General features: G+C 32.4%; 2 protein-coding genes and 1 long non-coding RNA gene across 3 annotated transcripts; 2 read left to right on the top strand and 1 right to left on the bottom strand.

Moving 5' to 3' along the window:
• Positions 1-179: 179 nt before the first annotated feature.
• On the bottom strand, positions 180-4,654 carry LOC107904975 (uncharacterized). The gene is made up of 2 exons (XR_001686421.2): positions 4,547-4,654; positions 180-456 (listed from the first exon to the last, which is right to left on the bottom strand). It is a non-coding gene; the product is annotated as an uncharacterized lncRNA (long non-coding RNA).
• A 1,288-nt stretch (positions 4,655-5,942) lies between these two features.
• LOC107904976 (uncharacterized) lies at positions 5,943-7,595 on the top strand. The gene is made up of 2 exons (XM_016831517.2): positions 5,943-6,055; positions 7,338-7,595. The coding sequence occupies exons 1-2, from the start codon at positions 5,943-5,945 to the stop codon at positions 7,543-7,545; spliced, it is 321 nt and encodes a 106-aa protein (XP_016687006.1). The 3' UTR covers positions 7,546-7,595.
• A 1,071-nt stretch (positions 7,596-8,666) lies between these two features.
• LOC107902578 (WD repeat-containing protein DWA2) lies at positions 8,667-14,609 on the top strand. The gene is made up of 13 exons (XM_041094427.1): positions 8,667-10,231; positions 10,305-10,388; positions 10,500-10,632; positions 10,928-11,039; positions 11,145-11,244; positions 11,983-12,110; positions 12,427-12,496; positions 13,238-13,326; positions 13,527-13,572; positions 13,787-13,860; positions 13,949-14,022; positions 14,100-14,158; positions 14,285-14,609. Exons 1-13 carry the CDS (start codon positions 10,187-10,189, stop codon positions 14,324-14,326), a joined length of 1,056 nt encoding a protein of 351 aa, XP_040950361.1. The 5' UTR covers positions 8,667-10,186; the 3' UTR covers positions 14,327-14,609.
• Positions 14,610-14,645: the final 36 nt, after the last annotated feature.

The following is a 14,645-nucleotide window of genomic DNA, read 5'->3' as shown; positions in this document are numbered from 1 at the left end:
TTCATTTAGGAAAATTTCAACATAAACATTGTATTAACCAATTGATCATGTCAATTCATATTCATATTCCATTTCTTTTATACACACAACTTTGTCACCAATATTGCATTTACTAGATAAGCATTTCATAAATATAACTATAAACTTTCCAGTTGTTTTGATATCGTTTCAAACAACTCTTAAACACATAATTATTAATTATTCTATTTCATCACTTAACATTTCAATATTCATATAAAAACATCATCTCCAAATAATTCATGAATTCAATACATATATATTTTTAACATATAGCCAATTGAACTATAATAAACAGATACATGGGTAACTACACCACACCAGAATGCTCGTAATAGCTCAAAATACAACTCACCAGAGCACCGAAGTGTAAAGCCCGTTGGCATCATATAATCAGTATCAATACATCCCTCCACCACACCAATATAACTAGGTAATCTGTAACAAATGTTGGATTTCGGTATAATCAATAATATATCCGTACCATCACATATATCCTGTACAGTGCACAAATAACCCTATTGGCATGTCAATCGTATCTTAATCGTTTACTACGTTCAAATGGGAATTTAAACTGAATTCATCACATTAACAAAATCAATGGCACTTTCGCAGTATTTGTACACATGCCGTATATGTATTTCATCCATTTCGAGATAATGCTATTCATAATTCACAATCATTTCTCAATTTTCGAATAGTACACTTTTAATTTATACATAATTATATACAATTCATAATTAAATTTTATTACTAAGTATTCAATCAATACAATTTATAATTAAAAAATAAAAATAGAATAATTTACAAACATATAAAATTATTCAATAATTCTATGAACTTATCTAAATTATGCATTTGGTTTACTCGCAGGGACAAATTTGTAAATTTCTCTTTTTCGGATTAACCTTCGTATGATTCAATTCTTGATCTATATAATGATTAAATTCAATAAATCAAATTCAAATACATCTTCCAACTCATTTTATGCATATGACCCTTAAGTTTTTATTATTTATACATTTTCCTAAACTTTTATATTTCTCACAATTTAGTCTCTAAATCCGAAATTCCAAATTGAACAAAATTTAATAATTTTCCATGCTAGCTGGATTTCTTTCTAGACTAGAACAGTCCATAATTATTCATAATTCACAAAATTTCCATTTAGTTTTAATATTTTATCAATTTCATCCTTTAACTAAAAACTAACAAAAATCTCTTTACAAATTAATTTAAATAAACAACAATGGCTACAAATTCACCATTTACCATAAAAAATAATTAAGATTTATTAATGGTAGAATCTAAAATCATTAACAATTTTAAAAACGGATGTACGAGTTAGCTGGACCTAATTACAACGATCTCAAAAATATAAAAATTACTAAAAACGGGTCAAAAATTCTTACCATGCAAGTGTGTTAAACCATTGCCGAACCTTAAGCTCCTTCGATGGAGGAAAGTGGTTTTGTTTTTTGGTGGTAAACCATGAGAAAGATGATGATTTATTTATTAATTCATTTCTTATGTTTTATTATTATATTAACTTAAAAACAAAATTTATATAAAGAAAATGTTTAAAATAAACCCACAATTCCTGCACTAAAATAACAATGGATTATTTTCCATATAAATCCTTCCTCATTTACTAATTAAGTAATTTAATCAATAAAATTTAATAATAACTAATTTTTACATCTTTTACAAATTAGTCCTTGTAATTAATTAACTAATTCAACAATAAAATATCTGAACCGAACTTTCACATGCTATTATAATAGCTCCATAATTATTTAATAAAAATATTTATAGGCTTGGTTTTCATAAACGAGGTCCTGATATCTCATATTTCGAAACTAATTGACTTTCGGAACAACCACTTATACCTAACTATTTATTCAGTTAACTAAAATTCACCAAATCAAAATTTAATATCAAATTATAATAGACTCATACGAATTAAATGATAATTAATACGGACTTACTTGTTGGATTTGTGGTTCTGAAACCACTCTTTCCGACACAATTGAAATCACGCTGTTAAACTTTTAAAAGGAAGTTACCAAAGCCCTAAAAATCTCATTATTTGAATCTGAGACTTTGAAAAAAACGATGGTTGAGGAGAGCGATTTCAGAGGTAATCTTCTTAAAATGTCCACTATTCTTTCAATTTTTCTTTTTAGCTTTTGTTAGCACCCCATGGCTAGGACTAGAGGGAACTATCACGTTGCCTAGAACATCCCTTTGTGACATCGTGAAGCGAGGAGTCCGATGTAAGCTAAGGCCTACATTTGCACCACGAAGGTGGAAGAAATGAATAGAGCATTAGCTATTCGGGAAATTCAAATATCGAGCTTGTAACACCCCTTACTCGAATTCGATGTCAGAATAGGGTACGAGGTATTACCAGAACATATACACTTTTAACCATATTAAACCGAAATGTAAAATTTCATCTAAACTAAAACTTTCAAATTGTTATTCTTGTTTCGCTAATTAAGGTTTACGTAGCCCAATATACTCACAATCTTTAATTTTCTCGTCGTATGAATTTAAAAATTTCCATTTACTTATTGAATTTATCACGAGTACCTGAATTGATCCGTATCATTACATATTCTCATGTCGTCACATTTTCCTATTTAACTATTGTAATATATCAATTACTCAATATCTTATAAGCTAAGTGTCACATATACATTATCCGTTCATCTCCCATACAACTATCAATATTAGCCACAAAGATAGAACAAATTTTCTCTATTCGATGTTAAATCAAAACATGTTACTTCATTACCAACTACCCTTACTAAGTTAACACCTTAAATTAGCCCAAGTGTTTAACCATTCACCCATGACATAAATATATTTTATCTATTATTGCAGAATATAGATGTGCTACCCAAATCATAATTCACCTCACATAATAACTGAGTTAATTTTTTTTATCATTTGTCAAATAAATTACAAAACAAATTATATAACAAAATATAGATACATTTTAAACCTCACCAATAAACAAATTCTCATGGCATTAAATAATTATCACGCATCAAAGACAAATGTATTTGATATTTCTATCACATAAACCAGATTAATCAGTGCAACCTCAATGATGTAATCATCCTTTTAACTTACTTAACCAAGCCAAATTATACCATCATCTCACACATAGAATGACCCACCTATCATACTTCTCAATTATGTCACTTAATAGACCAAATATACCTAACCTTTATCATCATGATCAATCCACAACCAAAATACATCCATATATCTAAATTACCACACACACACATATATATACCATACACACATACCATAAAACTTTATTTTCCCCATAAGCTTAAATCATGACCAATAATGCACAAATATAAGTATCATTTCTATTTCATCGTTTATCAATTATAATCGAACATATGACCAATTATAGACAAATCATTTATATATTCTCTAATTTTCCTCCTCCTCCTCTCCATTCCACATCCTTAATGTGTATAATATACATTTAAGCAACATTTTCCATACTATCACTATTTTTCTGTATGTAAATTCAAGCTGTCTATCTGAGTCAGAGTCACTAATTTATTTATATCTCGATCTACAGAGCTCCAAATTAAGATCCGTTAATTTTTCCTGAAACTAGACTCACATATATTCTTACCATAAAATTTTTAGAATTTTTGGTGTAGCCAATAAGTACAGTTTATTCTTTAAAGTTTCCCCTGTTACACTACTCGACAGTTCTGACATCTCTTCACTAAAAATTGATTATCTCATTGTACATAATTCGGATGGTTTTACCGTTTATTTATAATGAAAATACACTCATTTAGGATTCTAAAAATACAAGGTTTAACCCCTAATTAATTTTTTACAATTTTTAATGATTTTCCAAAGTCAGAACAAGGGATTCCAAAATTATTCTGACTCTGCCTCACAAAATTTATTATATCTCGTGATTTACAATTCCATTGCTTACACCGTTTCTTCTATGAGAAACTAGACTCGATAAGCTTTAATTTCATATTTTACTCATCTTCTAAATCGATTTCCATGATTTTTGGTGAATTTTCAAAGTTGGCACACTGCTGCTGCCCAAAACTGTTTTAGTGCAACATTTTGATTACCATTTTGACCCTAAACTTTTAACACATGACAATTTCATTCCTAGGCTCGGAAAATGAAATTCTTGCAATTTAATCCTTGATCCAAGCCTAATAGTTCTCATACATATCAATAACAGCCCATGAATTCCATGAAATTTCAGAATTTCTCCACAATTTCAATACTTTTCAACTTAATCCCTAAAACATGTTTTCATCCAAAATTCTTTAATAAAACACCTTTAAACATCCATTAACATCTCAATTTCATCATAAAATAACAAAAATCATATGAACTTATCATTGGTATCTTCCAAAACTTTCAACAAAATAAGAAACTAGTAGAATACTAAGTTGGATCTAATTGTAAAAGTCTAAAAATATAAAAATTTCAAGGAAAAAACAAGAATTAAACTTACTTGAAGCCAAAATATGGAATACCAGCTCCAAACCCTCTTCCATGGCTGTTTCCCACCGAAATTTTAAGAAGAAATGGTCTTGAAATCCTTAAAATAAAATTTGGCCACATAAACTTTATTGTAATTCCAATTTTGTCCTTAAATACATAAAAATCTTTTGATTTTTTTAACGGTATGCCGCCTCTGCCACTTAAGTTGGTCCATTTACTCCGTTAGTCCTTTCTTATTTAATTGTTAAGCTATTTAATCAATTTAGCAAGTTTTGCATATTTTCAATTTAGTCCTTTAATTAATTGACTGCCGAAACGTTAAAATTTTCTGACAAAACTTTAAGACTACCATATTGGCACTCCGTAAATATTTATAAAAATATTTACGGCTCGATTTATAATATCGAGGTCTCGATACCTCTTTTCCTCAATTTCTTAACTTAATAAATTTAAAAAAACACAAATTACTAATTTAAAAATCTCTTAACAATCATATTTGACCCATAATTATTGAATAATAAAATTTACGAGCTTATTTTCTGAGTTTGGTGGTCTCGTACCACTGTTTTCAACATTTCTAAAAATCGGGCTATTACAGAGCTTCACTTATGATTTCTCAATTCTTGAAGGGTTAAATCATTTGAGTGACACCAACGATAGTAACTTTTTACTTCCACTGCACGTGATAGAAGCAGGCTTTCATTTACCCCTCCATCCCTTTTTCTATCATCTTCTCAATGAGTACAAGATAGCTTTCGAACAATTATCTGGTTTTTTGTGGTGGGTCACGATAACATACTTCATTGAATATAGTTAGCACGATGAAGTGTCATTGATAGCTGTTTTTAAAAATTTATATCAATTGAAAGCGTACAATTGAAAATGTATGGTAGGTTTATTTTATTTCACTCCTCGCGAAGATGTGGAAATTATTATTTTGAACAAGTGTTTTTCAAAATTTAGTTTAATAAATGAATTGAAAGTTGAGTAAATATTTTATTATTGAAATAAAAGATGGTGTAATTTACGTGAAATTTAATCATACGTTGCTGAGATAAAATATGCTGAGCACCCATTCATCACATATAAGCCCGACAGGGTCTTGTGGATAGTAGTTAGATGAAAAACCCGTCAAAAACGGCGGCTCCCGAGTACCGGGGTTGTTTTCTCATTACATTATTTATTATTTTTTTCAGCCGGGGCGGGAAGGAAAAACAAAAAGAGTAAATTAGGAGGTACACGCAACGTAACGAACCAAGGCCCATCCAACCCCGATGCTATCCCTTGCCTTTCTTCTGGCTTCAATTCGCACCTTGCTCTGCGAATTCTCAATCGTTCACCATCTCTAGAGTTCCAAAGCCAAACAAAGCTTTAAATCGAAAGGCAGGGATAGGAAAAGGGAAGCCATGATAACGCGATCCAGTTTAGCAGATCAATTAAGAGAGTATCAGCTTCGATCTAAGCACGATTGGGCCTCTGTTTCGTTTTTCGCATCAACCTCTAATCTCACAACTTCTAGGTAATCCTAATTCCTTTGTTTGCTATTTTTTTTTGTTATATTTTTCTCTTCATGTTTTGAATATAAGGTAGGAAATCTTTGTTTTTTTCCCTGGTTTTGATTCGATATCTTCGTGTATAACGTGCTTTCCGTGATATTTTTTTTTCACTTGAGCTTACTTAGATAGGATAGGCTTTTATAGGATAATTTGGTTAAAAATTCAGATGTGGAGATTATGAATATTTTAATTTTGAAATGTATCTTTCGTTTCATTTTCTCAATCAATTCACATACTAAGAATTGGAGGAAAAAATACCTTGAAAGACTCGTAGTAGTAATAGTAGTCGTCGTCGTTAAATTATCCGTTTGACAATACATTAAAACTTCAGGTGGCCAAACAAAGATAAATTGACTCTGGATCTTCTTATAAAGTGCTGTTGATTCCTTATGATGTGGATCCGAAACTTTGAAAGGAAACAAAAAAAAATTGTTGATTCATTTTAATTTTCATCAGAAACTGATATTTAGGTGGCTGAAAGAAGCCTGCTACTGGAATGGGGGATAGAATTAGAGGCATTTCCTTGCTTAAGAAGGAGATGTTTATTGCTTTTGGTTAATTCTGTAACGACTGTTTAAATTCAACTTTAATACTGTTATACTGCTATTGTCTTGCTGACCTTTGTTTTTCTACTCGTACTTCTGTAATTTATATTTTCAAATGACCGAATTGGATGCTTGGTTTTGTAAACCAACCGTATGATGGTAGGAGTATATGGATGTGCTTAGATAGATAGCCACTCAATCGGCTTTTATGATTGTTTATCATGTGTATCTCAAGTTTTTCTGAGCCTCTATGAGGTATTTATAAGAGCAGAATAATTGCCAATCTGCTGGCAATTGGTGCATTATAGAACTGTCTCACTTTGCTCAAATTATAGGGGCTTACGCTAGGAGTCTTTGTGCCAAAAGTTGAAAACAATATCTATTGGCCTTTACATTTGAGGTTTTTGTTTTACTTGTGCCTGGAAAATATTCATTGCCTTGATATGTTTGTACTTTTATCCTAATTCCAACCAGTTTTGACATGTTTTTAGAGTTACGATTTAGATTCATAAATTCGATGGGAGGGAGATTGCAACTTTTTATTTTTGGGCAAAATAAATTAAAGAATGTGATGTCTCGAAGACCTATAGCTTTGTTGGGGTCCATTCGTTTTGGCCATTGTTGTGTTTTTTGCTCTTCTCTATCTTAGTACAAGATAAATTCTAATAGTTGTGTTTTATTTACTGTTTTCTGGGTGCAGAGTGGATGTTGTGGCCTTTGTTATATGGGAACTCGTTATATTAGCTTTTCTGGTTTTTTCAGCCGTTTCTTTATATTTTAGGCATATGCAACTTGCTTTTATCCTAGTATGCATCACATTGTTATTGCTTCTGTGCATGAAAATCACAAAGCAAGTGAGCTTGGCTGGGAAAAAGAAAAGAAGGATGCTGCTTCCATTATCTATGTAAAACACAAAATGATAATGAATTTGTCTAAAAGGAGACAGCTTGTTGTGTAATTTTGAAAATTCTCGATCATTGCATCTGGCCCATGCTCAGTTTGGTCTACTGAAATATGTAATTGCACTTGAAGCAAGCAGACAAAGGAGTATGATTTGGTATGTTCACCTCAAATGTCAGTGAACCATGGCGAGTCTAGTGATTTGAGATGAAAAGTTGGGACGTTCTAATTGAACTATGAGTTTTAAGGTATGGTGTCTTCCTTACTACCTTTGAGATGCATACATGACTCCGAGTAACAATACTGGAATCGTAATCCAGGTGGGAATGCAGTGAATAATATTTGCTGTAGTTTGTAATTTGTTTAGTTTTGGTTGTAGTTTAAAAGACGTCAGAGGAAAGAACTCGGTGCTGAGTCATTGGAACATTTTTGCAGTTGGTGTATCCATACAGTTGATTTGTAACAGAACTCTAATATGCACAATTTACGGGTTCTGAAGGCGGTTTGAATTCTTGTTTGAGTGGATCTGTCTATTCAAGGGGTATGTAGTTTAGTATCCACAGATTTTCAGAAAGTTAATTGAAGATATAATCATGGGATCAAGGTTTCAGGCCTACGAATGATATTATACTCAAGCCAGTGCACAGGGATTGTAAAATACATTCAAAGAAGTGGCACAGATTTGACATTGTTGCTTCTTTGACTCACTGGCGCGGGCATATTCAAGGTAAGTTTTGAAAAGCAAGTTTTACTATGATCATGCAGCCATTGCTGAATGAGGTTTAAAGAAGTGACTGTTCCCTTGGTGATTATGCTCCATATTGCTTTAGTAGTCACCAAGCACTGAGACGATTCCTAAAGCTCCTCTCCCCGTTTGAGGCACCAATGTGGACTAAATTTGTGGGACTTATTGACTATCACCTAAATTTGACTGGGATATGCCATGGTGATTGCTTCCAAGCTTGGCAAGAAGGGTAGTGCCACAACTTGGAGCAAAGTACAGGGATTATTCCACAACTTGAGTGAAGTACTGGGACTATTCATAAATTTGACCAAGAAACCTATAATAGACCCCTCTTAACAATAATGGAGTTCAAACCGAGAAGTTAAGCAATAATAATGGCTAAGTTAAGCTGTTAACAATAATGTATTCACGTTAAAAGCTTTTAGCATTCACAAACATAAAAGCATTCATTTTTTACGTACACATCCACAAATATGCGGATGTACACATACACATACATGCATACAGAGCCGAATGCCGAATGAAAAAAAAATAGAGAAATTATAAATTAATACATAGTAAAATGTACTTTGACCCTCTAAAATGAAAAAAAGATTCAGTCCTCTTACAATAATATATAATAAAATTACATTTTAACTCCCATAAAAATAGAATAATTTATGTTTAGTCCCTTTAAAAATGATAAAATTATAAATTAATATATAATAAATTTATAATTTGATCTATGAAAAGATTATAATTAAAAATTGATCCTGCTAAAAAATTTCTAGATTTCCCCTGCATACATAATAGCTTTTTGAATTTTGAAAATGAAGTACTCATGCAATTTCATTGAAAAAGAATTTAAAAGTAACAAAATGAATTTCAAAAGAACATAATACATAAACAAAAAATATATATTAAAGTGACAATCATATTAAACAAGATCAGAAGAAAAACCTTGAAGTAAAACAAAGTAACCTTCACTTCGAATTCTAGGAATATCCAATAAACCTTGTACATAAAAGAGTAAACAAATAAATAATAACTCAAAACCATTAATTCATGACGCTGATTAATTAATGCAAAAATTAAGTAGTAATGATATTTTGAAAATATAAACTTTGTTGGTGAAATTTTTTTAATAATAAATTTAGATATATATTTTAGAAAATATAAATTAAATTAAATTAAATATTTTTAAAAATAATTATATTCTAAAAGGAGAGTAAAGTGGTTTTTAAAGTGGGTGATTATTTTAAGAGGGTGATATGGATCTAATCGAATTTTTGAATCGATCATAATAATTTAGTTTAGTTTTCAATTTTTCTATCATAATTTTTGGTTTTGAACTTTTAGATTTATTTTAAAAAAAGAGTTTTATTTTATGATTTTTTAAAATTATTTATCAAAATTTTGAAGCATATTTCATAAATATTAAAAAAAATAATCTAAAAAAATTCATATTAGTTTCACTATTTTAAATATAAATATTTATTTTTATATAATAAAAAAATAAAAAAATATTAAATAAAAATAAAAAAAATTTTAATTTGATTTTGGAGTTTTTAAATTAAAATTTCGTAAACCATCAAAACAGTTCGGTTTATGTTAATTTTCGATTTTTTAGTTTTTTTTTTCTAAGTCCTATATATAAATTGAAATGCATGTAATGAAAAAAACTAGTGGTGAATAACTCAGTCCGTTCTACAGGCCTAACTCTCTGCAATAACCTTTTGAAGACTATTGGGCTCCAATTGGACTGTCAAACAAATAACCCATTCTCCTAGCAGTAGCGCATCTATGTCCCATTGTCCCAGCCGAGGCAAAACGCGTGCGTTTTAGCAAGAAATTGAGGAGTTGAACCGAAGCACTTGAAAAGCAGCGGTTGCTCGTTGAATCCTGGTGTTCCTGGTGGTGCAACGATGCAAGGAGGATCTTCTGGCATCGGCTACGGCCTCAAGTATCAGGTTCACCCTCAGATTCTCAATTCTACTATGTTATCTCGAGGTTTAAGAGCCTTACATAATTTTAAGCTGGCAGGCAAGATGCATTTCGGATGTCAAAGCAGACACGGATCATACCAGCTTCATTACGGGAACCCTCAGTCTCAGGGAAGAAAATGAGGTTCGGTTTTGCTTCTGAATTAATTTTGATCTGGTTTAAATTTCATGATCACGGTGTTTTTTTTGTACTTTCTAAATGTCATATTAGCTAATTCAACTGAAATCTGCCCAGGTGCATCTGATTCGGCTATCTTCTGGTGGAACCGAGCTCATTTGTGAGGGCTTGTTTTCCCACCCTAACGAGATCTGGGACCTAGCTTCCTGTCCCTTCGATCAACGGATTTTCTCCACCGTTTTTTCAACCGGTAGCTTCTTTGACCTTGATTTACGTCTATTTCTTCCATATTTTGGTGCACTTGATATTGTCTGCCTCCAGTATTAGTTCATTGGTTTTTGTGACTTTAAGGCTAAGCGATAGAAGAACAAATAGATCCCCCTATTTAGGCCATTTCAGGAACCTTGATTGTTCTTTTCCGTATGTATTAGTTTTACTATCAGTTGAATTAGCTGTTTCAGTAATTTGTTAATTAGAAACAGCAACAAAAGTTTTGTGGCTTAAAGATGGGAGACTGGCTTGATAGGTTTTTTTTGTTGTTGAAGGTGAATCTTATGGGGCTGCAATATGGCAGATACCTGAATTATATGGACAGTTAAATTCACCACAGTTGGAACGAATTGCCTCCCTTGATGCACATGTTGCTAAGATTAATTGGTAAGTTCCTGCTTCAAAACTTCCCCTAAGTTATTAAAACTCTATATTCTTTGCATTTCCTTCTGGTCATTTTTGTGAAATTTACTTTGGCCTACTTATTAACAGTGTTCTCTGGTGGCCATCTGGAGGACATGATAAGTTGCTCAGCATTGATGATGAAAATATTTTCTTGTGGACTTTAGATTGTTCAAAAAAGGCTGCCCAGGTTAGATTCTGCATGTATTTCTTCTTAACATCCATGATATTTGTACTAGCATGTGAATGCTTAACCTGTTGGTTTTACATTTGTGAAATTAGTACATAGTTAATATAATACCTTCTTCAAAGACACAACTGACATAAATTTGTAATTGGTAGCATTATTTTCTCACATATCTTTTAGAATCTCAATTATTTAATATCGCTTCATAGTGTCTGATAGTAAATATTTTGACAATTGGAAACTTTGCATTTATCCAACTGGCAAAGACATTGACCACACATCAGTGGCTGTTATTAAAAACAAAAGTAACTAAATGCCTATCTATGTTACATGGGCTCAGCACTTTAGGGTGCCATGTCTGTATTGACATGACATGGGTACCAACATGAAATGTGTTGGACTCCTTGCTGTGTATTTCAAAATATCAACCAACAACATTGCAGAGGTTGTTCTTGGTGGCGGGGGATGTTTTGGGGTTTCAAAGTGGTGAGAAGGAACTGAGGAAGAGCAAATGGAAAAATGGAAATAGGAGGCAAAGCAGTATTTGTGTGTGAAATTTGGTGAAAATACGACGGTGGTTAAAGGTGGCAGATGATTATTTTAGCAAACGGTATATCCGTCCCTTAGATTAATCTGTGTCGGATATCCAAACCAGAGTCCATGTAACATTGATTGCTACAACATAGTATAATTTTTGAGTCTCTTTGTGATGCTTATTCAGATCTTATTGTGGAAATCTAGGTGCAATCTAAAGAGTCATCTGGTATGCTTCATTACTTATCTGGTGGTGCATGGGATCCACATGACATGAATGCTGTTGCGACAACTTGTGAATCATCAGTCCAGTTTTGGGATCTACGTACAATGAAGTATGTTGTCTCTGCATATCTTAGTTTCCTGATTATTTCAAAACTGTCTAATTATTATGCTGTTGGTCATTTAATTTGGTGTTCCATTTCCCTTGTGAATTGAGTCCTTCTAAAATTCATGGACCATAATTCAAATATTTACTATTTCATCACCTGTCTTCCACTAACTGAAGAAATGAGGGTGAGGGAGGACTAATGTCGTTGCTTGTACCTTTAACTATTTAGTTTCTTTGCAGATCGTTTTTCTTAAAATGCTTAAGCTATTAATTGCGCTTAGAGTTATGCTGTACTTGACAACAATTTTATGTATTCACAGGAAGACAAATGCAATTGAGCGTGCCCACATCCGCAATGCTAACTATGATATGAAGAAAAGTCATATACTTGTAAGGATATAACTTGAATATTTTACTATTTAACATCATCATAAAAATTTACTGGTCATTGCGTTATTGCATTTCTATTGCCATTTTTGTTATTTCTATTGCAACCTTGATTTTTAGAATACCTTTTCTTTTGTTGTGTGTGTGTGTGGGGGGGGGGGATGAGTTGGCATTTTAAAATGCTATTTTCTATCAAACAAAACTTCCATGTGAATTCTAGATCTTTCACCTGTTATACCTAGATAATATATGTATACACTGGTAATATAAATAATGATTGTCGATATGATGTGGTAAGGTTGAGAAATTGCAAGGATTTACTGGCCAATTAAGCTATACTTTGAACTTGGTCAAAGCCATGGCCAAGCACGGAACTTCCCTGTCAAAAATCTGCCATGCACAATGCACCTACAACACTTTGAATTTGCACCTGAATGATTTACATAGATGAAACTACATATCGACTATTCAGATGTTCATTCCATTTTCTAGAAGGATATTTAGCAATTTTGAATCACGCTATTATTTTTTTACTGGTATGTGGGGATTTGATGGAATGAAGTTGATCCGTTGCATTTATCCATCATAAGAGACACTCACTTATAAATGATAGCTGTTGAGATCAGTAAAAGAATGGTGAATAATATAGAAATGGTGACTGTGATTTGTGAATGCACCTATTTATGTGAGATGGTATTTCTTCTGGTTACTACTTCTAAGTTGTTATGGTCTCTTTTATCACAGGTCACTGCAGAAGATGAATCTGGGATACACATATGGGATCTTAGAAAGCCCAAAAGTCCTGCCAAAGAGCTTCCTGGACATACACACTGGTAATTGACTTGCTCCTCTCTTGTGGGTCTTTTTTATTTATGTTTAAGGAATTTTACTCTTTTTATTTCCTACTTAATTGATTTATAGTTAATTTCATTTGAGTTTATGCTTTGAGTTGTTTGATTCCTTCTAGAAAGAAATGGGTTAAGTTCAGGTACTTTTAGTTCACTGATTGTGACATGTTTGATAATGTTGGCAGGACATGGGCTGTCACTTGTAACCCCGAGTATGATGGGCTAATTCTGGTTCTCTCTCTCTCCCTCCCTCTCTCTCTCTGAGCATTCATCTTAACTAGATGAGTTTTTAGGTATGGGCGTTAGGGTCTCAGTTGGACTAAACTGGTTACAAATATTCATTTGAATCAACTAGGCATATCCTTAGATACCACTCTAATAGAAACTGCAAATTGTTGTTTATGGTATATTTTGAAAATTCTTGACAAGAATTTCCCTTCTGCAGAGTGCTGGCACAGACTCAACTGTTAACTTGTGGCAAGCTCCTACATCTGCAGAAGATAAAGCAACATCTGAAAGGTTGTTTTGTTAGCCCCTGTCTGAAGCTTTGCACGACTTCATGTTTTATTGGTTGGTTGACTCTGATACTTTATTTATCTTTTAACAGCATAACTGAACCACTCAATCAACAGGCCGACCCATTGCTTAATTCCTACAGTGATTATGAAGACAGTGTATATGGTAACTGTCCTAACTTCCACCTGTGTTTTATGCCATGCTTTTAAAAGATGATAGAAATCTAACAACCATATTGTCAGGCCTTGCTTGGAGTTCTCGTGAGCCTTGGATATTTGCTTCTCTATCGTATGATGGCAGGGTAAGAACTTTCTGCAACTCAGGAAGCCAGAAGAAACATAGATATATAACCCTAAACCATTAATACAAGAGTAACAGTTGGGTTGTAAAATCAATTTGATTTATGATGGCTCTTCATTTAATCCAGGTGGTGGTAGAATCAGTTAAGCCATTCCTTTCAAGAAAATGAAAATGAAGGTGTTATTTGTTGTCCCTATGGGCTACTATGGCAATTTTTGTGGAAAGTTTCCAAGTAGCAACAGCAGTGCTCAAAGTGACTTGAAATGAAGAGGGGTAGCATTAGCACTCAAATTAAGTGTTTTTTATGACTTGTTGCTGCCCTGCCAGCCCGGCCACTGTATTTTTTTTGTTTTTTTTTCCTGTCGAGATAGTATATCTGCTTCTTATAATCAGGACCATCTGACATCTGTTATTTTCCGTGAATACTGAATCATGCTTTTGTTGTTTTGTTATGTTTGTGTTAATAATACATAACAAAAGTTTAATAA

The sequence above is a fragment of the Gossypium hirsutum genome, chromosome D05, assembly GCF_007990345.1.
Source record: "Gossypium hirsutum isolate 1008001.06 chromosome D05, Gossypium_hirsutum_v2.1, whole genome shotgun sequence".
NCBI classification, from domain to species: Eukaryota; Viridiplantae; Streptophyta; class Magnoliopsida; order Malvales; family Malvaceae; genus Gossypium; species Gossypium hirsutum.
The sequence above is the reverse complement of the archived record's forward strand: the minus strand, read 5'-3'. Positions and strand labels throughout refer to the sequence as shown.

Excerpts from the sequence above, each read along its gene's own strand:
- LOC107902578 (XM_041094427.1), top strand. The coding sequence starts at position 10,187 with ATGCAAGGAGGATCTTCTGGCATCGGCTACGGCCTCAAGTATCAG. Across the intron at positions 11,040-11,144 it reads CATGTTGCTAAGATTAATTG|TGTTCTCTGGTGGCCATCTG; the intron begins GTAAGTTCCTGC and ends ACTTATTAACAG. Across the intron at positions 14,023-14,099 it reads TTATGAAGACAGTGTATATG|GCCTTGCTTGGAGTTCTCGT; the intron begins GTAACTGTCCTA and ends CCATATTGTCAG.
- LOC107904976 (XM_016831517.2), top strand. The coding sequence starts at position 5,943 with ATGATAACGCGATCCAGTTTAGCAGATCAATTAAGAGAGTATCAGCTT. Across the intron at positions 6,056-7,337 it reads TCTAATCTCACAACTTCTAG|AGTGGATGTTGTGGCCTTTG; the intron begins GTAATCCTAATT and ends TTCTGGGTGCAG.